The sequence below is a fragment of the Paramisgurnus dabryanus genome, chromosome 10, assembly GCF_030506205.2.
Source record: "Paramisgurnus dabryanus chromosome 10, PD_genome_1.1, whole genome shotgun sequence".
In the NCBI taxonomy this organism is placed as follows: domain Eukaryota; kingdom Metazoa; phylum Chordata; class Actinopteri; order Cypriniformes; family Cobitidae; genus Paramisgurnus; species Paramisgurnus dabryanus.
The window spans coordinates 3,696,121-3,722,334 of NC_133346.1; the positions used below are offsets into that span (position 1 = coordinate 3,696,121).

At 37.7% G+C, this 26,214-nt stretch overlaps 2 protein-coding genes across 2 annotated transcripts in view; both read right to left on the reverse strand.

Annotated features, from left to right (window-relative positions):
- The window catches only part of grk3 (G protein-coupled receptor kinase 3), a 68,548-nt gene extending 46,858 nt beyond the window's left edge, over positions 1–21,690 (reverse strand). The window contains exons 1-2 of the mRNA XM_065262448.2: positions 19,580–21,690; positions 14,463–14,539 (exon numbers count right to left, since the gene is read on the reverse strand). Coding sequence (XP_065118520.1) covers positions 14,463–14,539; positions 19,580–19,692 — 190 coding nt within the window. The 5' untranslated portion in view covers positions 19,693–21,690. The remainder of the gene's footprint in view (positions 1–14,462; positions 14,540–19,579) is intronic.
- Positions 21,691–22,832: 1,142 nt separating this feature from the next.
- Positions 22,833–24,464, reverse strand: cryba4 (crystallin, beta A4). Its single transcript, XM_065257747.1, has 5 exons — positions 24,387–24,464; positions 23,918–24,036; positions 23,575–23,716; positions 23,164–23,306; positions 22,833–23,080 (listed from the first exon to the last, which is right to left on the reverse strand). Exons 1-5 carry the CDS (start codon positions 24,423–24,425, stop codon positions 22,933–22,935), a joined length of 591 nt encoding a protein of 196 aa, XP_065113819.1. The 5' UTR covers positions 24,426–24,464; the 3' UTR covers positions 22,833–22,932.
- Positions 24,465–26,214: the final 1,750 nt, after the last annotated feature.

Genomic DNA, 26,214 nt, shown 5'->3' on the forward strand with positions numbered 1-26,214 from the left:
TACACACAACATGGTGACCGGCCAAGAGACAAAGGTTCTGTGATAAAATACTAAAGTCACGGCATATAATAGACCATTCTAGACTGTTACGAAGACCAGGAACAAACGGCGTTATCTGGACATGAATCAACTCGATACACGCTACTACAGATGAACGTTTTAATCATTTTGACAGCTAAATCAGCAGGATACTCAGTGGAATGAGACGGGTAAATGTTCACCTCAACTTGCCATTACCGACAAAAAATAAGTCATGCAAGTAATGTGTTTTTATAATAGAGCACCACTGTCACTTTCGAGTAACCGTGCCCATCCCTGAAGGGACGCGTGCACAGAGGTCAGAGTCTTTGTGCTGTTGGTTGCTAACAGGGATGTCTACTGCAGGACACAACTTGTCTCCAACGAGGCTTTCCAGTTTCCAGTATAGATTTTGGTTCGGTTCCAAAACCTACCGAGCTTATCTTACCGTCTACTATATAGGCAGCTCTCCTCAGAGGAAGTAACTTAAGTTAAATGTAATTTTATAAGTCATTGATTTGAAACTACATGGGCAGTGACCACACAAAAAGCAGTTCAATTCAATTATATGGAAATTAAATATTACTTAAGCCACTTTTTGTAATGTTCGTTCAATGGTTGGCCACAGTAATGTGATACGTTCTTTGAATTACTTTTATCTGGGGGCTTTTCTAACCAACGCACCATACTATGCATTTAATAGGCTTCATTTTATTCAATTGACAACCCAAACAATGGCCATGTTTTAGATTTAACGCTTTTATTTAATACTTTTGGAATCAAATTAATTTTATTTTATCAACTTGATGCTCAACCATCGAAAAAGAGAGAATGTGCAACCAAAAATCTTCAAAAGTGTATGATGAAGGCCTTGATGGTTTCATTATTTTTTTAGAAAGAGTGAGAGTTGCTCCATTTTTTAATTTATTGTACATGATTTAACAACACAAAGGTCTAAGGTTCAATCCCAGGGTGACACAAAATGTATATCTAGAATGCCCTCACAGGGCGGATATGAGTTTGTAAAATCAAATAAAATCATATACTCAGTGTTTCCGCTATATGCATTCAACCGTGGCGGCCCGCCACGCCTAAAACATCCCCGCCACGCCTGCGGTTGTGGATAGAAGGGATACAGCAAACGAAATCTCGCCGGATGAGGACTGTTTAATCCTATTCCTTCACCCAAACCCACCTCTAAACACAACATTTCACAGGATTGTAGGATGTATGTGTATCTTATGTAGCCAGAGCCGCTGTTTTCATCCTAAAAACCCTACCTCCAAATCTAATCCTAAACTGTTTGGCATTTTCTGTATCCCTTCTAGACAAAACCCGCGGCGGAAGCTCGCAAAATAAATAAAGCTATACCGAAATGTCCGCCCAGCAAGAAAGAAAAAAATTCCTTTCTGGATTCACGTTGTTCACTCATTTATAAATAAATCTCCTAAAATATCATAATTTCCCCCATGGGTTTAGTTTCATGCACAAATAGATTTAAATCAACGGATGATGATTAGGCTACGTCTCTGTTTTGAGAAATAATAATAAAATAAATAAGTCTACACGAAATATGTTATAATTATCAGATTGACAAAACGAATAAAAAAAGGATTTGAGTTTCTGTTCTTTTTTTGTGATGCGCTGTTAAACCAAAGCAGCAGAAAATCACGTCATGTTTTTAATGATTTTAAATAAGCACAAGGTTTTCTCCTTATTGTGAGTTTACATAAATAAAAATACACAATTTACAGATTCGAATTTTATTTTACTTTTATCTGTCTGGCAATAAATTAAGGGTAATTTAAGTTGCAAGGTCATCACGCGTATGCTGTTCACAGGCGCATATACACGGACCCAGCGCGGGGCTGCGAGAAATGACATGATTAAACTTTCGATTTAACATATTACGAGATTTTTGGACATTCATTTGTAATCACTGTACTCATATTATCAACTTATCTGGCCATTAGTTATTCAGAATATAGGCTATAAGCGCAGCGCGCTGCTGACCGCTCAGCTGTCAGTCAATCTTCTGTGCTTTAGATCGACACTCACAAAGTTTCACATTAAATGATAAGATGTTTGTCCAAAAACAAAAGGCTAAATACTGAATACAACTCATATAGGACAGCAAGACATTAGTCGAATCTGTTTGGAAGAAAACTTATTTCCGTGGAAGACGTTGGTAATAAAAACTGGAGGCAGACGGTGAGACTGTTTCATCTGTTTTCAGACGAAACAACAGGGTCGGGGTACCCGCGGGTGAAACTTCTAATATTTGATGTAACGGGTGTAATAATATTAACGTGTTATATGCGTTGTAGATCCAGGTCGGGACTCAATATGCGAGCGTGAACTGCGGCTCTAACATCCAAGAACAGAATTCGACTCGATTCCGACAGGTAACAGTTTTTAAATGTCCCCGTGCTTATTTGTGTTTAAGATCTGTCTGCGAAGAGCATAAAGGTTTCTATAACTGCGCGATTTGCGGTGTGACCGGGTCGGGCTCTTTATGTCAAACAGCACGGGTGTGGAATAAATTGCTGCTGATGTCGGGTGTTCTGTCAATCACAGCGGTTCGGATTATCAGACAGTACTGTGCGTGACTTTGCAACAGCTCTGTAACGCTAAACCCGAGCACGAACTTGCACACTACATTAAAACTACAATGAAAGATCCGTATGAAGCTATAAAACTTACGTATTTTTAAGAAAATACAGTTTAGATCAAACATAGAAAAGCAATATGCTATAAATATAAGGAAAAGTAAATGACAGCATGAAAATGATAAAAAACACATGTTAGTTTACTGTAGCCTATTTTCTACATTAAAAAAAATAATGTACATTTATAATTATCATGGGCGCCCCCTGCCGCCACAGCTGGAAAAAATCCTAGAGGAAACACTGTATACTATTTAAAAAAAACTGAATGATATAACCAAGATACCGGCTTCTCATTCCTAATGGGAAAAAATTTAATAATCTTCATCTTGCCAATCTCTCTGCATCAACCTAAAACGTTGACTATATTTAAAGAGCCCCTATTTTATTGCTAAAAACAATGTTATGTAGTGTATTTGGTATAATACAATGTGCTCACACTGAAAAAACACATTTTCCACATACCGTACATTTTTTGTAGCTCCAGAGTCCAGATTTTATTAAATTTATTATTTACATAAAAGTTTAAATAAGACTTAAATGTAAAAAAAGTAAAAGAAATCTTACAGGGTTTCCCGTAGCACTTTGCATTTCGGGTGGCCCGCCTAAGCTGGGGAACCCTACCGCCTTAACTAGGTTGTCCAAAAAATAACAAAATCCGCTGCACAAAAGGCGTCAAGTACATCTCGCAGAATAACGCATACGCGTTTCACACCGCAAGCTATTTATACAGAAAATGTGTCATTATATATTATAAAGTACGGATAATTAGCAAACCCAGAGATGCAAACTACTTAACTTTAGGTGAATTTTGCAGTTTTAATTTAAAAATGAAATTTAGATTATTTGCCATGTAACGCTATTTCTGCAGTGACTGTCAGTCAAGCAAATAGAAACAACAGATGTTTATAGCATACAGTATAAGATAAAGCATAAATGTGTGTACATTGTGGATTAAATAAGAATGGAAGAATTTACGAGAGGCCAGAACTGTTATCACATCTAATAAAATGGCTTTACTTTTTTGTTAATACAATTTATATTTTATGTTCAGTATTTAATAAATAAATGTAGTACAGAGTCTGTAGTCTATTGCACAAAGAAGTGTGTGGCGGCAAACTCTACCACCTTAACTAATACATTTTCTGTAGGAAACCCTGTCTTACGCATGTGAAGTTTTAGCTCAAAATACCATACAGATCATTTATTATAGCATGTTCAAATTGCCACTTTGTAGGTGTGAGCAAAAATGTGTCATTTTTGGGTGTGTCCTTTAAAATGCAATGAGCTGATGAAATGCAAACACTGATCACCATAATGGTGGTTTGCTGAAATTGAAACTTTTTTCTGCTTCTCATTTCTCTCTCGCTTTTCTCTTTCCTAAATGGCAATGCTGTGGTTGGATGGTGCAGATTAAACCTAAAACTAAGACTAAGTTACTGGGTTGTTCTTTTTCACATTTTCTAGGTTGATAGAAGCACTGGGGAACCAATTATAGCTCTAAACGTGGAAAAGTCAGGTTTTAATGATATGCCCCTTTTAAAGTATTAAAATCATTCAGTTATTGCAAACCATTGCGATATTTACAAAACCAGTAAGTTTTTTGGCTTTCCCTTGATGTATGGTTTGTTAGGATAGGACAACATTTGGCCGAGATACAACTATTTGAAAATCTGGAATCTGAGGGTGCAAAAGATGTCCAAATAAAGTCCTTAGCATAAGCAACACACATTACTAATGATAAATACATTTTTTTATATATTTATGGAAGGAACGTACAAAATATCTTAATGAAACATGAGCTTTAGTTAATATCCTAATGATTTTTGGCATAAAGAAAATCAATAATTTTGTCCCATACAATGTATTGTTGGCTATTGCTACAAATATACCCGTGCGATTTATGACTGGTTTTATGGTCCAAGATTACATATGCACATTTGTGATATTTTGATCATTTCAACATATCATCCTGAATGCACTGCAAGATAAAAACATTCACCAAATGCATAAAAATCACACTATGATGCCTTAAAATGCTGTCTACATGGCAAGCTAAATAGATTTTGAGGCTATATCCACACGAAGCCGGTGCATTCCCTATCCAATCATTTTTTTTCCTTGCTCTAAAAAAAAATAATCCGTAAACACGAAACCACTGAAACCGACTGAAAGCGGTGTAGTATATATGCCGGACCAGTATGGGGCGCTGCAATTCTGCCACAAATATATACCATACACGGAGAAGAAGACTTTGAGCATGCGCATAGCCAACGTATGGTGTTGTCCATTATCGCTTGTTGGTCACCACAATTGCATTGAAGCAATAGATTTTGCTGTAATAAAGCTAGTAGGCTTTAGTAGCTTCTGTAGCACGAACACAATAACGTAATCCGCCGTTATTGTTGTTGCTGTTACGTGTGGAGCTTCCGACACGTGAGGTGATGACGTTTTCGCTTCACAAAATATACGGATTGGCTGTACAGACGAAACCGCAAGGGTGTCGGTTTCAGATTTATCCACTTTAGGACCCGGTTTCAAAAAATAGCGGATTCAGTCTCCCAAAACGCCGGATCCGTGTGGATGAAACGCCAATACGATAACAAATTTATACATATACAGTGATACGCGTCTCCGTGTGGACAACCCCTGAAACAGAGCTCATGTCTGCCGGCAGCCCTACCCAGCATCCCATAGGAAGAGACGAGCAGGCCTTCAGCATTGCAAGAAAAGTGTTTATCCCCAGAGGTTAATATAACCAGCTCTGGTCTTTGTAAAAGCAAATTCTGGGCCTGAGAGAGAGGAGGAGTGGGCTGGAAGTAATGACATTGACTGACCAATTAATTCTCCAAATCCCTTAGCAATTAACAAAGACTGGTGGATCAAAGAAATGTCAATTAATGCAATGCTTGCACATATACACGCATGCATGTGCAAACTCACGATGTGACGAGCTAACAAGAACACGTATTGATATAATGCAGACTCGGGTGTGTATCAGAAACGACTATACGCATTTGATCTAAAGAAAAAAAAGTGAAACCTAAACCGTTAATAGGCATTGATCAATCGGGCCAAATGACGTTGCCAGATGCGGGTCGGGAAGAGGATGGGTTGAATTATCCACCATATCTGTGCATAATGTGTTTTATTTGTTTGATTCATCAACATTGAAATGGTCGATTTCCTCTTTTAATTCATCCTTTAATTTCATTTGCCCGGTTGCCAAGCAAACATGGGATATCTTCAGTGTTCTCATAGCAACCACAGTTGCTAGGCAACACAAAACTCTCAAATATCCATTCCAGAACTCTGACAGATGGAACGAGAGAGGGATGTGAATGGTGGAGGAGGAGGGTAGACAGTACAAACATGAAGAAGCCAGGAGGAGGGTAGATGGAGGAACAGCATTGTAGATGGAGATCAGAAGAACATTACGGAGAACCGAACGGCTCCCTCTGTCTTCAAAGCCACGAATCGGCTGAAAGAGATTGGCGAGATAGAGGGATGGTTTTACAATGTGTGCAGTCGCGGATGGTGGGTGCTATGTCCTTTGACAGCTCTGGCTTGTCATCGTGAAAATAATACGGACGATAAAGAGGGAGGCGGAGTCTGCGTGATAAGTGATGGTTTGGAAGGGAGCAGGCCAGGAAATGAAGAGACTGCTCATCTGGTTATGCACGACCGTCTCACAAATGTACAATCAGGGGTACTGGTGGCATTTTGACCATGTCTGACTTGACAAGTTAAGCTGAGCTTGGTTTACCAAGTGATGCAAACAACTGTACTGATAATACATCTTTGGTGTAAATATTCACCACCTGCAATCCGACGTGTGAAAACGAACACGTTTGCGCATATAAATTAAAAATCTGTCATTTACTCACCCTCACATTGTTTCGAAACCATCTGGCTGACTTTTCTTTGCAGAACACGAACCGAGCATTTGGATAAACATCCACAAAGAGACAGAGGCTGCCAAGCTTAGAACTAACTATATATTTTGAATATACTGAATATACCATATTATCATATTCCTTGTATTCATCGTATGGTCTCAGCGGACTTTGAATATAAATGCAAAAATCACACGGTCTATTTGCAACTTGACAGCTGATCGCTATATAATTGGACAAAGGATCAAATGCGATCTTCAAAAATGTCACCTACTGGGATCAATAAAATAAAGTCAAGTCATGTATGTTCAAATCTGTTCCTTTAACTCTTTCCCCGCCATTGACGAGATATCTCGTCAATTAAGAGAAAACGCTTCCCCGCCAATGACGAGATTTTCCGTCTTTCCGCAATACCGCTATTATCCACCAGGTCCGCAACTTTTTAAAACCGGAAGTATTGCCCTGTGGCAAGCTGCTGCATGTCCGTGTCTGTTTTAAAGATCGCTCTGAATGGGATCTCTATGAAAAGTCCGTCACAAATATGGAATTATTTTTGCTTTTTGCTCAAAATATGGTGTTTTTGCAAAAACCTACCCATATTCAAAAGCTGATTGCAAAAGAACTACTAAAGGTAGGATGAAACGGTTTTTTTTGTTTGAAAGCAGAGGGTCTGTTCTTTCATTTGGTATATTGTATGTCTATTTATTTAAAGAAGAACATTTTCTGGAAGCCATTAAACTTTGGTGAAAATCATGAGAAACGCTGGCGCTGGCTGGCAACTTTTTTTTTAAAACGCTGGCGGTGAAAGAGTTAATGATGTAAAGGAAAATACTCAAGAAACAGGCATTTATTTCTGCATGTAGCTTAAGACCTCCTTTAAAAGATTGAGCCATAAAGTGGAGCATACTTACAAGAAAACAAGCAGGCGAGGTAAGAAAGCTATAAAAAGAGAGCAAGACAATGACCAACTACACTGCAGTGCTGAATCTTATTAGTGTACAAATATCAAAAATAATAAATGAGAAGCTCAGATGCAAAAGCCGCTAAACGCAATCTCCGTCAAAACTGAGATAATTATATGAAACCGAATGCTCTCAGCACGTACTATAACGTTAGTCAAATACTTTCACTTCAAATCCGCTAAATCCCAACCCTTAGGTTATTCATAAATTCAGGTCATATTGGTTTGTTGGCAGAATCCATTAAAAGTCTGAAAAAATGCTAATTCACAAGATGCACTTAGAGGGTTTTGCATCGGAGATCTTCAAATCTTCCTAAGTAATAGAGAAGAGAGGTTGGATTGACAACATAATCAACCCAAAACATGAGTCAACCTGTCATATTTCCACAGAGACGCCTATATTTGCTGATACACCAAACCTTGTGCTAAACTGAGCTTTCATCTCTGCACCGTGTTAGCGCTGCTTCACATTATTTATTGCACACGGCCTTGACATCCTAGACAGGACGAAATGCTTGAACAAATCAAAGCATCAATGCGACAAGCCTATTGATTGAGTACGAACGTGATCGTAAAGCGATGCAGAAATGGAAACAAAATATTTTATTTGCACCTGCGAGTGCAAAGGGAGAACAATGGTAGCAGTAAAAGGTGAAATGTTATGCTTGTCTGGTGCAATCAAAGAAGGGAAGCTTTTCCACTATTGTGCTGGACAGCTGTGGGGCATTGCCGTGCGTTACATCTGGTCATGTGGCTCGTAGGGATTTAAAACCACTTCAGAGTGGAAAAATGCTTAAAAAATTTGCCACACATCAAAATATGCAAAGGGAAGGACTACGCTCTACATAACACCTGATCTTTATTGGACGTTCTTACTTAAGCTGGCAGACCTTTACTACTTTCAAAACCCCTCTCACCCAGTAGGGCTGTGTCGAAGCGTCGCATTTCCCATTAAAATTATCGGTCTGAAATCTATTCTGAATCGCAAGACTTTCATGCACAGCCCTTGCGTGTACTACGGCTCTTTGATCTTTAGGAAGTCCTTATCAATCTAAAACCACTATGAGATTTGAGTCGTTTATAACATGCATTTGAAAAAGCAACACTCGTCAAACACAAACATTCAAAATTTTCTTCATTAAACAGTGTTTGTAATGATAAAGAACAGCGATATAAATACGCTTCTAGACATTTTCTGAAATAGCATTTGTAATGGTACTTCGTCTGCGGCACAAATTAAGTTTCTGCACGAAAGCGCCCTCTGGTTTTTGGATGTGTGTCACCATAATTCATTAAAATTAATTATTTGCAAAAACGTGCATTTGCATGATTAATCGCCCCAGTCCTATCACCCAAGCAATAAACCTCTGTCAACTGTTCTGCACTGTTTGTAAAAAAAAAAATCTTAATTTAAAATACCATGCACTCAAAAAAAATTATTCAAGCCCTTCTTGAAAATGACACATTAAAATTGTGTCAATTAATTTAAAATATCTCATTAAGAGCAATAAGTATATATTTTTAATTAGTCTAACACAAAATGAATATGTACTATAATTTATTGATTTCTTTTTAATTGCGTTAACACAATTAGTTTGAGTGTGGGTTCTGAAAAAGGAATTTCCCAGCCTGCTTTGCATGCAACTGCTTTTGGAGAGTATTTTTTTTAATTAAGTGTTATTTTATGCATTTTTAAGTAAAGAGAAAGACTTAATAGTGTTTAATGTCCGTTTATCTTATTGATTTAGAAGTTTTTGTGTTAATTTTTTCAAATTGTTTGGTTACCATCGTGCAGAAGAGTGGTGCTTGTGGTTAGGTTGTGGATGTGACGTATTTCTCTCAATGAGCACTAACTGTGTTAATGCCTGTTTGGAGATCAGTCTCTTATCACATGCTCATCCAAAGTATCATATGTTATTATTATTATTATTATATGTTATATATTAGTATGATATAAAAAAGTTTTATATAAAATAACAGAATTGAGTTATTCAAACTATGCTAAATCGAGTTATTCAGACTACACTAAATTGAGTTGGAGGCAACTAATTGAGTATTGCCATTTACTTTAAATTGAGTTGGACTAACTCAAAATATTTTTATTGTGTGAAGCAGTTTTTATGAGTTAGGGGTACACATTCATATTGGATGGAAATCCTGCCCACAATTTTATTGAGTTAATCCAATGAATCATTATTTTGAGTGTGGACTTGTTTTGAAAGAGGGGCCCAAATAACTAAAGACCACATGTCTGAGACGAGCGGTCACTCTGCGAACCACTTAAAATTACGTACCAACCACTCAAACCACCTAAAATTGCACAACAATGGATTTGCAACCACACAGAATAGCAAAACACCTGCATACAACTGCATCGAAAACCCCAGGATGAAACATTTTTCCTTTTTTCAGGATTCATATAAAGGATTCAGGATAACAACATATTTTTCCCCAGAAGCTTCTGATGTCGAGCTACACTTCAGTTTTACATAGTACAGGGATATTTAATACTTAATGGGCAAAGTCCTGCAAAGTTTCTCTTTTACCTACATATAATTTAAGTAATTTTGAAAACTCAGATGTGTTGGGTGTGTTTGATAGATTTGGGGCTAATGACTCCTTTACTCAATATTTTGTTTTTAAGTAAATATTTAAATGCGCTTTTAAAATCATAATTATTGGTCGACCTATAGACGGTTTTATTGGACGCACGTGCAGTGATGCGATTGTGCGTATGGTCAGAACTTTACTTCCGGTTTCTATTTGTATGACGGTCTGATAAGTTGCTAAACTGAACTTTTGAACAAATACTCTGTCGAAAATAACAAATGTTTTGGTTTTCTAGGTAATCTGTGCGTTGTTTATTTTGCTTGTTATATAAATAAACTATTTTTGTCTTTTTTTTTTTTTGCCCAGATGAAGGCCTAGATGTAGGCCGAAACATGTTGGTGGTATTTTTAAGTTCCATTATGAACTAGCACCTTTATTAAAGCGGTTTTATAATTAAGAAGAGTGCCTTGGTTTCCTTTTGTTATTTTTGATTTTGCTTATTTGCCAAAGAGCACCTTCAATTTATATATATTTTTTGACATTCTGTATACTGTTTTGAACGCCGTAGCCCTCCAGCCCCTTCTTTGTGGGTGATTGTTTTTATATAAATAAACTACTTTAAAAATACTTTGTTATTTATTTCTTTGCGGAGTTCACCGGAAATTACATGTTTTCCACAAAAGCCGCTTGTTTATGTTGTTACTGCTGAAACGGTCTATATGGGTTTTTTTATGGCGATGCCGGTACTGATATTAAGAAAGCTGTATAGCCAATTGGCTGATATAACACAAATGTTATTACAGTAAATAAGAGACAAGCTGATGACACTAAATAAATATTTGTAATGCAAAACATTTATAAATATGCCCTTATAAAGTACTTAAACCATGTTTACAAGACGTAATTAATGTGGATCTGACATCTCACGGTACTGTTTGAATAAGTGTGTTGAACTAGTGTGGTTGTGTGAGACACAACATAACGTCATGTTAAAAAGTGAAAAATATTTGGTCATTTTACTGTCTGTCAGACTTTGGCTTTACATTGAGTGACACCGAATGTCTTTTCATTACAAGTAACTTAAGTAATAGAGAAATTAACTGGCCGATTGTAAAAAATGATCGGCTAATGCCGCTAATAAAAAAAAATACAAATATCTGCCGATATATCGCCCGCCCTCTGCAATATATATATCGACCTATCACTAATCATAATATTACCTAGATGATTCCAAATGTTCCAGTAAATTAGGTTTGGTTGCCAACAATGTAGTCAGAGAGCAAACTATCAATTTACCCATCCAAATGCCTTCATGACCCCAATTGTCAAACCGACTCATATCACTGAAACAGGCTGGCACTCCATCATCATTTTCAACCAACAGACACCACTGAGTCCGGGCTTTTCATCCTCGTGTTGATCTCTACATCTCCTCCTGCTAAGCAAGATTCATTTCTATTAATTTCTCATGCAATTTTAATAGTAAAAGCTACTTGCTCCCTATTAGGTCTCGTATGACTAGGCGGATCACAGGGTCTTCACAGTAGGAAGTGACTTGATAAAAACATTGAGTACTTTGTAGGAAATCTAGATGGCCTGGGTATTAACTTGATGCTTTGAATTACATAATGCATATCATTATTTCATTAATCCATTCATCAAAAACTTGAAATGAAATGCCACCGCATCGAGGGTTAAGCTAGAGACAGGAGGACGCGATTGATTATGCAACCAGCTCCTGAGTCATTATATCTGCTACCACTGGTCAGATGCAAAACCAGACATTTGTCATTCAAATCTGAGGTGGTAAACTAGCGGCACCACAGAGAAATTTGTTTTCCTGCTTTGCATCTCTCTTTAGAGAGGACCTGAGATATCTGCAACCTACTTTATTTGCATTAGTGAAAATTCTTCTTTCAGCAAATTAATGCATTTTTTGTTGATGCTTTACTTCCTCAGCATGTGATATGCACTGATACTTTTATTATAGATTTAAATTTGCAAACTTGTTTCCCTGTTGAAGTCACGAACAGGTTTTCCGGTCAAGAGAAAACTTTATTGTATACGCCGATCACAGTCGGTCTCTGATCTTGAAATTGGGTACCACTTTTATAAAAATATAACAGATGTGTGTTCACTTAAATAAGCACATAAACTATGAATATATAAAAACACTACTAAACTCATTATGTAACCTATTCATTCCTTATTACCGCATTTTCCCATTTTTATAACCGTTTGAACTTTGTTAAAAATACAAAATGGACTAAAACTCAAGTATCAGAACTTGTAGTGACAATTATTTCTTTTATCATATAACCATCTCCCCATTGTTTAGATTAGAGCTCTGCACACTACAACCTTTTACCCAACCTCAACTCAAAGAGGTGCATTCTGGGATAGTAGTTCCCATGTATGCTGTGTACGTTGTTGGCTGCTTTTTTCATTATCTGGTTCAACGCATCCTTAAGAAAAAATGCTGTGTAAAGAGATTCATACAGAGACACTATTTATATTGCACACATAACTATTAGCCCTTAGATCAAACAGCTTTTATTATCAAACTCACTCGAGTCCAGTGTGTCTAAAGTTTTGATTGATAGTGCATCAATGATGTCATCATAACACTGAATCAATTATTTAGGAAGGATCTAAAAATGACAAAATAAAATTGGTAAGTATTATTAATAGAAGGTACTAAAAAGTGATCAATAAGATCAATAAAGAAAAAGACTGCACTGTAGCATATTTAAACTGGCGAGCTATGCAGGTCAATGCACAACTTAAACCACAGACCAAAGCGGATGTAACCCAGGTCTGCTCAAATGCTAAAAGAGACCATCTACTATTACAGCATCTTAAATACAGCAGCAACCACTTAACAAGAAGAACTGATAACTTGGTTTATCTTATTTCTGTAATAATTAACCTAAACTTAAAAGTGTTAAGGAATGCATTGTAATCTGTTAAATTTTCCTTCTCTTTATCTACGTGTAGAAGGTCTGTGGCTTTACTAAGTGCAAAAACTATCTAAAGATGAATTTACATGTCCATTTACAACCCTAGGATTTGCCTTTAGTATGAAATGGTCTATTATTACCTCATTTGAAAGGGTCATGAATAATAATGTTGAGCTCTGCTCTGATTGGCTGTTTCTCAGAGCAGCTCGTTCAGTAGCTCTGTGTGTGTAAACAGATCTTATGTTTGAGTCTGTATCAGAAGAAGATACAGATTTTAAGGAATTATCAATTGTGTACTAGCATATAGCGCTAACTCAGCAGTCACAACTTTTTCTTTAGCTTTGTAACAACATTGTAGTTAATTTAATGTTGGGGCGTATATCTCGACTAAAATGTCACTGTCTGTGTTATGTTAAGATTGGTCTGTTTTCCAGCGGTCTTTTGCAATCACAAGGTTTACATAAAAAGGAGGAAACAATAGAGTTTGAGGTTCACAATATGTCATTACCATATACAAAACTCATATTATTCATCTATGCCTACGTAAATACAGTTTTACATTCTACGGCACCTTTAAATGATTTCACCATTTACTCACGCTCATGGAACCAGACAATTATTCAAGACTAACGTGTGTACTAGGTCAATTTGAAACAGCAGAAGGGTGAGTAAATTAAGAAATTTTATTTTTGGATGAAATCCTGTTAAATAGACCTGCATTATATCTCAATTAACACCGTATAACAATCTGCTATCAGCACTATCATGCATAAAGGAAATGTGTGAGAAAGAAAGTGAGAAGACCAAAAAAAACTTGTGCAGTTTCTCACTTGGGACTTCAGACACAGAAGTAAGTAAAAATTAAAGTTAATCAAAATCTGGGGCTGGCTGGAGCGCTCCCATGATGCCATTACAACTTCACACATTACAGAAAATGCTATTTTTTCCCCTTAAGTTCTGCTTGCATGGAAAAAAGATGCTTTCAGTTTTGTACCTGAGGTTATTTGGCATATGCATTCATCAAACCACAACAAAAGCGCATTTATACAACTTGCCTATTTGACAAAGACTTCAACTGTTCAGGTGACTAATACAGAAAAGTAGACGTAGCTGCCAGCGATTATAAAGAACAAAGAGCCGTCTTTGACTTCGACAGATACGAAAAAAGAACAAGATCCTTATTTAACTTCATAGTGATTAACATGTCCTCTTCAAGTGCCCGTGGTGATTTCTAGACACTTATTCGAAGAATTATTCTTTCTTCTCCCTCGGTAAAAGCTATTTCCCAAAGCTGTCGCAAGGATCTCGTGTCGCAAGATTTTGAGAAATGACGATATCAAGAATGTCCATATTTAACCTCTGGTCAGTACTAATCTAGTTTACACTGATATGCAGGATTGAGAAAACTCACCAATCTTTTGGTTGAAGATTTTGTCAAAGGTCAGTTCGTCCCGTTCCTCCAGGTACTTCTGCATGACACTCCGAATACTGTACAAAAGAAAAAAATACAAGATTTGATTTCAACACAACCTATACCAGCTAAAAAGATGCAAAACCCTCTAAAGTAGCTTTTTTATCACTTTGCCATCAAAACAGTATTTCTGAATTGCCCTAGGCCGGTATTGAAGTGAAAGTATTAGGTACATTTATTTTCAAATACTTTCACTTCAAACCTACTTAATTTCAGCCAGTAGCGTGCGTTTAATATCACTATCATGTTTTTAACGTAAGTGGCTTTTAGTAGCGTTTGCACATTGAGGAAGTCAATATGCTACCCTTCCACCCTGATCCCGGCCTTAGTTTTGATCTCTCCACACAACCACCTGCTCAATTTCTCCGCCCATAGCTTCCCAAAGGAGGGCATTGCCGGGCTGCCCTAGGAGAGGGTGTTAATGAGCTACAAGTTTGGGAGACTGAATCAATTAGCACCCCCTCCAAGGGCTCATTATCACCCAACCACCGAGTCAGGGTGCAGGTCAGGAGAGATAGGTGTCCCTAAACAAACTCCTGGACCAGATATGTAATATATATATATAGCATTAAAACAGAGCAACTTTTACAAATATAAATATTATATATATTTGTTCAGTTGATCAAATGATGTAAATAAATTATATAAATGAATAACATTTTTCATTGCATTCATATAGTGATGAAACAACCCCTTCATTTGAATGTTTCGCTATATTTTATTGTATGCATTAAATATTTTGGTTAAACCATTTTAGCAATTGCAGAGCAAACACATAAATATCACGACATATATCAATAATCATCATAAGAGTGAAAAAAATCTCTCAGTCCTAATTTTATCAAGTCTACATAAGCAGCGAAAACCTCTTAAGCCCTTTTAAGAAATAAACAAACTTTTTATTTATTAATGACAACCTGTTTTACTCAGGCAGCGCATTTATATTTCATAGCTTGGCCTACATTACTATTATGACACATAACTAGCCTTTGGCAACTGCAAAGTGCCATCTATTTAAAAACCACAGACTAATGGATACCATTTAAATGCAGGATTGCACCCTTGCAGAAGATATTGCATTCGACCACAACATCCTCGACCCCTTTGTGCCCGGCTCTTGACACATTCATCTCTTTCTCTTTCTGTCTGCAATCTCATCCGTCCAATTCCACGGTCCGTCCCCCTCGAACGTGTACGTGGCTGAAACAATCTCCAGTCTCCTCTACTCGTTTTGCTGTCAAACAATCCTGCCATCCCCCCGGCCCATCAAACACTTCCAGTCATGCTGTCAAAATCTCACCTCTCTGCCAGCAGGCTAAGGACTGGCCCGAGGAGAATGTAGCGCTGCTCTGCTATCTCGATGGCGCTACTTTCTGTGCCTTCTATTTATTAACCGCTCCTTACATTTAAAATGCATTTACTGCTGCTTGTTTTGTGCTTGCATTTAGTTTGACTGTAGATGTCTTTGGTATTATCAGAATAGCGATGACTTCATCTGAATTGTGGCACAATATTGATATCGCAATGTGTGCATCTGCAATAGTCGTGCAATAAAAAAAAATTATTTCGAAAGGAAAACTATTTTGATTTCCTTTACCAGCGTTACACTTTACGAGAATGATTTTAAACATCAAACAGAAACCACAGATTCAGTAATGTTTTACCTTGTGAAAGACATTGTGATAAAAATAAATATCTGGTCACATAACACGATGTATGTAATACCATTATGCAACTATTTTCCTTAAATTTAAGAAATCCAAGTCACGTGGCGAAGTCGTACCGCAATACACGCCGCAGGAAAACAAAATATCACAACGTCAGTTCCCACCAATATCATGCATCTATGTAAACCCTCAAAAGTTTTTTAACTATACATCACAAGGAGACTTTGACGTTAAACGCCTCAACTGTTATAGAGACATTTAGGTCAGAAGGTGCAGCTAGGAGTGGCATGACGCTTATAAAGTCTGTAATAATGCTAATTATGGGGACACTGATGTCAACAGCTAATGCTTTCACTCCATCCGTGGTAATGCCGCCCTGCTGTGGACTACAGTAATCCCTCAGAGCAAACAGAGCCACTAAAGCAGACTAATCACAATAAGAAGCGGATGTATGGCTTACGAATGGAAAAGCCAACCCCCATTATCTTTTCAAAGTTGTACCGCACATTACCACATCTGGGGAGACTAAATAGCCCACCGGCACATGCATCATCACGGCCCATGGAGAGATGTTTATATTAGCCTTTGTGAAGGAAGGAAGATGATTAACTAAATAAATGTTGCCACTAGTTAATGCTGCTTGCGTCCTGATGCGGACTTCTGTTTCACTAACAATACAAGCGGTTAAAAAAAGCCTACAAAAAATAATTTTATGCTTTGGCACATTTATTAAGCCTAAACAATAAAAGTATAAAAGAAAAAGTGTTTATTTTGTTTTCATTGTATGTCACCTAGGATGTCATTGAAAGCTGTATGCAATAAGAGCGCACTCACGCCATCCAAACCGCGCCCTGGCCGGCTTACAGGGGTGGGCTTCAGCACGGTTTACTTGGGCTCAGGTGTGAGTCAATTGTGCGACCACCTACCTTCATTTGCATTCGTAAAAACCTTCTGATGCATGCAGCAAGGTTACGTGAATGTCCGAGCTGCGCACGCGCCAGACCAACTAAGCAATATGATGGCATGTGAGAGGGCTGTGTGTCATTGCTCAGCAAAACGACTCCCAATAAAAAACACAGACTTAACATTACGATGGATTCCATTGTTAAAAGAGCACTTTACTTCCTGCTTTCTTCAAAACAATCGCATCCTAATGACGAAAGCGCACCCAGGCTCGGATCGATAAAGTACAGTGTAATCATTAAAAGTTGCCGATATAAAAGTTAGCTAAAACGTTGTCGAATAGCAGATCAGGACTACTTAGGGTGTCCTTAAAGGGACACTCCACTTTTTTTGAAAATGATATTACGCAGAACCCGAAAATAGTCCCTTTGGTAACTTTCAATAGCTGGGGATTATTTTCGGGCACTGCGTAATATCATTGCACCTGTTGCACCCATGGTATCAAGTCCTAGATTATTACGGAAAAATAAGGAGTATAATTCCTAGCCATATCGGCCTAAAAAATTAACAACTTTTAATTTTCCGTCGGTCTAAGTACACGATGCAACTACAGAAGAGTCAAGTTTTAAATAGGAAAAATATTGAAACTCTTTGGTTATTTTTGAGTGCAAACTAATGGTCTAATCTGATTCAATGGATTATGCTAAAAGGAAGCTGGAAAATAAAAAAGTGTCCCTTTAAAATGAACCCTACAAAAATCCACTTACTTAAATCTACTTTAGACTTATTGCATTACTCACAAGATAAACATTTGGAAAAATTCTTTGGTGATAAACTTATGGCATGGTTGTAACTTCTGCTTGCCATTTCCATACTAACTGTACTCTAAAGTGGAACTTATTTAGCCAAAACCTCAACCACTGACAAAATGTTAAAGGCATAGTTCACAGTAAAATCTCACCCTCAAGTTGTTCCAAACTTAAAATGTATACATTTCGTTGTGCTGCTGAATACAGATATTTTTAAGAATATTTGTAATCAAGCAGTCAGATCTGGGGCACCATTGACATACCATAAAAACAATACAATGAAAGTGAATGGTGCCCCAGATCTGTTTGGTTATTAAAAATTTTCAAAATATCTTCGTGTTCAGCAAAAAAAAGAAATGTAAACAGGTTTCGAACAACTTGAGGGCATTTTCATTTTTTGGTGAACTATCCCTTTAAATGCAGGCTTTTAAAACAAAACATAGCTAAGTTAATAGGGAAAAAAACATGTAAATAAAGTTCATGCGAGGGGTGCCATGTGCAAATCTCTGCATGCTTACAATTGTTTTCCCACTGAGACATGTGTTAGCGTCAGGCTTGTTAGTCTATATTTCCAAAAACAAGCCTGCATACTTTTAAGCCGTCTTATCCGTTTACCTTCAAACAATACTTGCTACCACACCGAGAGATCACTTATCACTATAGTAGTAAGCGTTGCATTGTTTTATGTTTACATTAAGTGTTGCTTAAAACTTCCGTGCTTCCACGAAACGTCTCTGAATCCTAGCTACACAGAGCCACACGTTTATGTGCGAACGCTACAATAAAACCTTCTTTGTGCGGAAATACAAGCTATACATTATAAACCGACAGCCACGGTCCAGACGATCACCATAGTGATTTTATGAGATGGGCAAGCTATGAATTTTTTAGGAATACCATATCATAAGTCTGCTCCAGGTTTAGTTTCTTTCCTTCAAATGGCCAGTTTACTATTTTTTTACAATAGCAGAATCTGTACAGCGCAAATAACAAAACCTTAATATACACTAGGGGTTCATAAAACAATATTAGGTACCACAGCACATTAAATCGTCTGTGTAATAACTGAAACACAATCATATGTCTCTTTCAACGTTTTCAAGGCCTAACCATTAACAACAAGTACACAAAACACAAACAGGAGGACATTTGTAAGCCCTGTTGAGTATGCAACAGGAAAATGTGAAGTCACTATCAGTACTTCGACCTGTTTACACTGAATATCAACCTTAACTTAGTTCAAATCTACAGGTGATAAGAGACATTGATTCACAAGGGTGAATTTTCCCAGCAGGCCTTAGTAACTGCAGAAGTATCTAAAAATACCAGAGTGCACGATATTTCTGACAGGAAATTGCAATAGTTATGATACTTATGAGGTTTATACACCCTCAAAACAACGTTAGCATCATAAAACACCTTCAAAGCCACAGTACCCTGCCAAAAAAAAAAAAATGGTACCTTTTTGTCAGCAAGGCAGCCAGTTATCATCAAATGCGTTGACATGCTAATAATCTGTTGTGATATACACCATTTAAACGACACTTATATAGCTTCTTTAACCCAATGTGTGTGTAAATTAACATGTTGACGTTACAAAACCCCGCCTCTTAAATTAAAATTTCTTGGTTGGGAATTTAAATATGTTAAAATTAAACGACTGATGCGTGATGGTTACCTGGGTTCAGGCAGGATGATTTTCTTGCTCGCCCGGGCCGCTGGAGTCGATTTGCTCTTCTCCATCGCCATCAGGTAGCTGACATCGGCGAGAACCGCTTCGAGGTCCGCCATCTTCAAGCCCTCTTGGTCGAACCGAGTCGTAAACTGTACCAGAACCAGCGGTGAGAATAACGTGAGGCGAGCGCGCTCTGGGAGCGGCGGCGCGCGGACTCAACACGAGACGAGCGCGGGAGCTGTGGCGAAGACGACGATGATGCGCGAGCATCGGTTCCAGCCCCGGTCGTTAAATTCGCGTTTTTCACTTTAGTATTTCAAAAATCAGTCATCATTTTTTTTTTCTGGTGCATAAATATTCACAATCTATAGGGTCCGTTTCTATGTAGCAAACGTCGCCCTCTGGTCAACTAACGTTACAGTTGCATAAATGGCTTCTCTTTCACAGAGGAAGAGTGTACGTATATGGCATCTCCTCCCGATTCAATCAATCAAATAATTCAAGATGGTTATAAATGATAATATCGATAAAGCAATTCTTTCCCCCTCCACCACCCACCCCCCTCGGGTGAGTTTAACGTGAGAAACCCACCTGCTGGTATAATGACCGTCGAAAAAATTACACGCGTGTCAGTGTGAGCCACGGTGCATGCAGAAGGATGGAAATGACGGCGGTAGCAGGTTAACTATAAATGCATGGACGCTGGCCTTGTGTTACAAATGCAAATAAAGCCCTAACTGCGCCCAAATCAATGCGAGCCTTTAAAATCGATAATATGCTTAAGATATTGCGATAAAAAGCAAGCCAGGTCACTATAATAGAAATCACAAACGGGAGAATAGGTGATTATTAAACGCCAATATCTTGTTTTCAATTTAGTTACACTGGTTTACGGTTTAATCTCATTTAGCAACTGACAGCATACAAACAAACCAGAGAGAGAAAAAAACGGGTGCTGTGTATCCTCCTCTCCTCAAAAGGCGTAAAGATGGTGGGAATCAAAAGCCCAAATGGTTGAGGAAAAATAAATAATAGCAATCGATGCGACGAGTAGGTATTTCCTTAATATCCAAAAACTGAGTATTAATATCCGTCAAGATGTAATAGATAGATATGTCTATATCCTGGTTATATCACAAACCAATCTCCATTTCGGTGGTGTGAATGTTAAGATCAGCTGTCCCTTCTCTTCTTTAATAAAGCACTGATCAGATCCAAGTCGGCTTTCCTGATCCCACAAGCCAATTAAAGAGCCAAAATTAAAGTCTAACATTCAAATAAACATGCAGGAGTATTTTGCCAGATCCCATCGTTGTGCTACTCTAAGCCTTGTGCGACGCTGACAGTTTTATCCTTTTAAAGGAGTTTAATCTATTTATATATTGAGAGATATGCTGTAAGCAAATGTTGAAATATTGCTCTACTGCAGCGTTGATACGAGGGGGGCGCTAGAAAAGGAAATAAGCAAATGTGAACTAAAGCAATCCGTGTTTCCTTTTTCTTGAAAAAAAAGAGAAAAGTCGCGATGGTGCCACAAAACGTGGTCCGATGAAACAAAGATCAGATACTGTGATGAAATACGTCGGTTCACAACCAATCTTGATCTGTCAGGGCATAAAATGTGATACAGTTGAGGTGGCCCTGAAATCTCTAGATCTTGCGGAACTTCACATGCATGGCTGTGCGTCTCAAACCCAAGCTTATATGGACGAAACTATCTGAGTTTAAAAAAACAACAACACAACGTGGTTTTCAACCCCAGTCTTCTTCTTCACGGCTCGTCCCGAGGGTTAAAGTGTAGGTTTCTCCGAAAGAGGGTCGATTTTGATTTTCCGATGTTATTGGCGAAAGAAACGACTCTTTTCTTTTCCATCCGTGTTTGGGTCGTAGATCCAAGTGTTCATCTCTTCCGACATCGCTTAACGAAAACACAACATCCGTCCGCATAAAACCCTCCGGTCCGATTTAGTTCACACACCCCGAGGAACGAGTACCTCTTGACATTTCTCTGGGATTAATCCTTGTGGGAACACACGACTATTTTATCTTTTTAGTGCTTGGTGTGAGCTGAGCCCCACGGCGCGTCGTGAAGTGAAATGTAGTCTGAGAGCAGCACTTCCTCCCAACGGCAGATCCGCCGCAAAAACCCGGCACTGGATCGACAAAAAACGGAACTGGATCACAGCGGTTAGGCGGAACGGGACTCAAACGACAGAGAAGAACACGAATTTACAACGACCAAACCATAAATCTTGTTGCATTCCCAAATGAAAAATACCTTGTATGCTTTAATATTTACTATAGTACTGTTAAAAACACTGTTGTGTCTGTGATTTTTTTTTTACTAATGTTTACCACAGTATAGGGTTGCTTTGAAACTGTCCAGTCCAACATACATTTTATATATTTCTATAGATATTTCTGTAATAGTTTAATTGTTGTCTCTTTCGTATTGCTTTACAATTTATGCTCTCATTCATTGTAAATAAAAGCCTGAAAATGAAGGGTATATTACTAATCCCACTAAACTGTATTTGTTGAATATTAATTAGGTAGTGATGACGTTGCGTAGTAACTTTCCTGGAGCGCCCCGTGACGTCACTTTATTTATATTTATGAGGCCATATCTTGCTTACTGGATGGACGTCATAACACGTAATTAATGAATATTCTTGATTTTAATAGTAATAATATATTCATCATCAATAATATTCACGACCACTGCTTGCTTCATAGTAGGATTCTTGAATTTGTTTGCGACACTGCTGTTGTTACGCTGACTGCGCAAATGTTATCTAAATAAAAATCGTTGTCTAAGCGCATCCCACTTCTTTTATCAACTCTGCATGTTTCTTGTTTGGGCTTGTGCTTTCAGTTCCTGAACAAACCATAGAAGATAACACTTAAACCAGGTCATGTACAAATTAAGCCACGTTTTGGTATGTTTTTGTTAAGGAAGCATTATAAATATGTGTAGTTACAGCAGGGTTGTGCTGTCTGTTATTTGCCCCGTAGGGTTATTGCTCCATCTTGTGGAAAACTAGTGCATTACTTCATTTTAAAGACACTGGGGTGGTTTCCCAGATAGTCCCAGACTTAAATGCATGTTTGAGCTGCCTTAATTTAAAACATCTTGCACTGGCACATCTTTACATATATCAGCGTTATTGTTTTGTATCAAGATGCACACTAGTATTGTTTTTTGTAAGGTTTGTTTGTAAAAACTACTTAAATGTCCTAATTTAGGACACAGATGCATAACAAGAGGTCAGTAAAGTTTAGGAAAGACAGTTTATTTAGCATTGGGCAGAAAGGGGCATGAGAGTTTGGCAGGGAAAGGGGGAGGAAGAAATGGGTTACTGCTGGATACGTCGGATGGACTGAATCTGAGGAGTTTGGGAATGGGAGCCAAACTCCTTGAAGTTTTTGTAATCCCCAAGGTGGCGGTCACACTCCATGATGTACTGGTATCCACGGTAACCAGGGTACTGGTAGCACACAAACCTGAAAAAATAGCCACTCGATCAGAGATGTAAACGAGATATTGGCCGAATAAAATAAAACTAAATGAGAAGAGAGATACTCACGCTCCGGACTGAACACGCATTGAACCCACTTCATTGTTGCACCAACCCATGGCCTGAAGCGAAGGATAATCGTCACTCAGCTCTCCCTTGCGGCCTAGAAAGCTTTCCTTTTCATAGATGGTCATTCTGCTCTCCCTGTGGTTCTGTTTAAAGTTATATCACATACACCATTAGTCATTGAAATGCATCTTGCTAGTAAAATACAGATAACAGACCTGACAGACCTGTCTGGATTCTACAATGAATTAATAACAATCCACTAAAACATTTGTCTGGATATTGTAAAAGTATGCATGCCAAAAAAAGAGGCTTATGTTGAAAACATTCATTAAAAAACTTTTGTCATCTGAAATGAGGTCAGATAAACCAGGCTGGGTTGTTTTTGCTTAGCCTGACAGCCTGTGAACGTACAGCGCAGGAGATGGGTCTAAAGGAGGTCATCCTCTCGATGTGGTAAGCATTGCTTCCCCCAAAGGCATCGCACTTAGGGTACTCGCCACGTTCCAGCACAAACTGGTGACCCTGGTAAGATGCATGCTCGTAGCCCACCCAACTGTTGAGAAGCACAAGAGTAAGAACTTGTTTATAAGTGACCTGCCTGGTTGCATAAATAAATATGTCACATAGGATAAAAACACTGGATCTTGCTATCCACACTACATATCCGGTTTTCTGGTGTTACCTAAATTATAACTGTAAATATAAAGTATTTATTAATGTGATATAAAGGGTCTAAATATAAGAAAATACTCACGCTCCACTTTCAACTTTCAGTGAGCGCACGGTCTCGAATCCGAACTCCATGACGTTGAAGCACTCGGAGGTGAACTCATGGTGGCGACCCTGGAAACATTCCTCGTCGTACACAATAATCTGGAATACAGAGGATGGGCACCTTTAACGATGATTTTAAGGGCGTGATTAAATATTTGCATGTTGGGAAAAAAATCAAATGGGGATGTTTTTAGGGAACCATTAAGGAATTGCACACCCTTAAAAAAAGTTAAAACAACTTGGTTTGCAAGTCAATTCAACTGACTATTTTAAGTTTCTATCTGTGATAAGTTGACATAACTTTTAAAAACAAGTTGAAATTGTTATGTTGATTTGACAAAAAAATTATGCATTTTTTTTTACAGTGCACGGTATCATAGAAATTGTGCTTTTGTTTTATAACTTTGATAATATAATAAATATAAACTTATTTTTCAAGTCAAACATACCTTCCAATGGCCAGAAAACTTGGTGCAATGGTGAGTCATCTTGTCTGTGTAAAAAAAAATGAGATATGAATTACAGACACATTACACACCCGTGAACCATTCATGACCTCACACTTCAATGTCAAGTGCATCCACGACACACCAAATTATAAGCAATAAAACGAGCATGCTGGCGACTTTGTTAAACTATAACCTTTCAAGTCATTCTCAGGTAAACAGGTGTCCTTTTCTTAAAGGTTTAAAAGTCTAAACTAAGGCCTGAGAACAGCAGATGTTTATGGTTGGCCCATGCACGTATACGAGGGGGGAGTCGACGAAAGATCGTGTATGAGGGCCGAAGAGCCGAAGCAGAAAACTCACCTCGCTTCGATGCCTTGGGACGTCCTGATGTGAGAGTCCTGATCCACCCTTTTAAAGCCTCCCCTGGCAAGAGGCCCAATAAAAGCTTCGGGTCAGCATAGAGGGAGGGATCTGTCATTGTCCAGCTGACAATGGAGGGGTTAAATCCATACAGCTGTAGAAATGCAAACACTACGCTATCGCCGGTTAGACCTAGACACATGGGTCATACATGCATGCATGCATTCATACATACATGCTAAAAAAATAACAGAGATGTATACAGGATGGAAAGTGGAGATACAGTATGGTATTGTGATGCTCCTGTTTGGTGAACTGAATGCAATGTGGGTGTTTTGAATTGGTCATTGCTTGTATGTACATGGCTCATGACTTCAAAGAGATTTTATCATCCATCATTAATTATTTAAACATTTCACAATGTGCTGTAAACAATAGTTTCTGGAAAAAAAATCTAATATGTTTGCCATTTGCAACAGACTAAATTATCTTAAAAATCTTTAACACGAAAACTTGCAAAATTCATAAATCTTTTTTAAATGTAGATGGTTTGTGAGAATAAAACTGATTATAATAAATGAGTGTTTGAGTTTCACTTCATGCAGCTCTGGCATTTTCATCCAATGTGGTACACAGCAGACAAATAAATCAGCTTTAAATCATTTTTAGCTACAGGGGTTGATGTTTTAAAAGGATTGAAAAACATTGGCCTAAATAAAAAATGTTTAAACAAACAATGCTGGATTTACTTTCTAAATGATTTGCTATTTCAATGCACCAACTAGTAAGGTTTAACCAGAATAACTATACATCACTTATATAAAAAAAATTAAGAAATTAAACACATTCAGTGCTTTAGGGATGCAAAACTGCTTGTTTTCAAAAGTGGGTTTTAAAGTCATTCACACGCATTAAACAAATAGATACGCTAAGACAAATCGGTAACACTTTAGTGTCTTTGTAACACATGCTACATGTAATTATTATAGTAATAACAGTTAATTATGCATAGTTACATGCAACTAACCCTAAACCAAACCCTAATCCTAAACCCAACCCTAAGTACATGTTGTAAATGATTATTAAGTACTTAAATGTATAATTACACTGTAACAGTGATGCCGTAAAATAAAGTGTGACCCATCATATACGCATGTTTGTGCTATTTTGTATCTTATCTAAAGAGATATTTACATGTACATATTTACATTGCCTGTTGCCTAAAAATTTAGATAGCCTACCACGTCTGAAAAATTGGTCAAAAAGGGAGGAACCCATAACATATTTATATTTGACCAAACAATGGGTTAAAACAACCGAGTATAGGTTTAATAAAAACCCAACAAGCTGGGTTCGTCCCTTTTTGACCGAATGCTGGGTTGAAAATATCCCAAAATTTGAGTGTAGATCAAAGACCCATATGGGATATTACATTTTTTTTAGCATTTCTTTTTTCAAATCAACATAT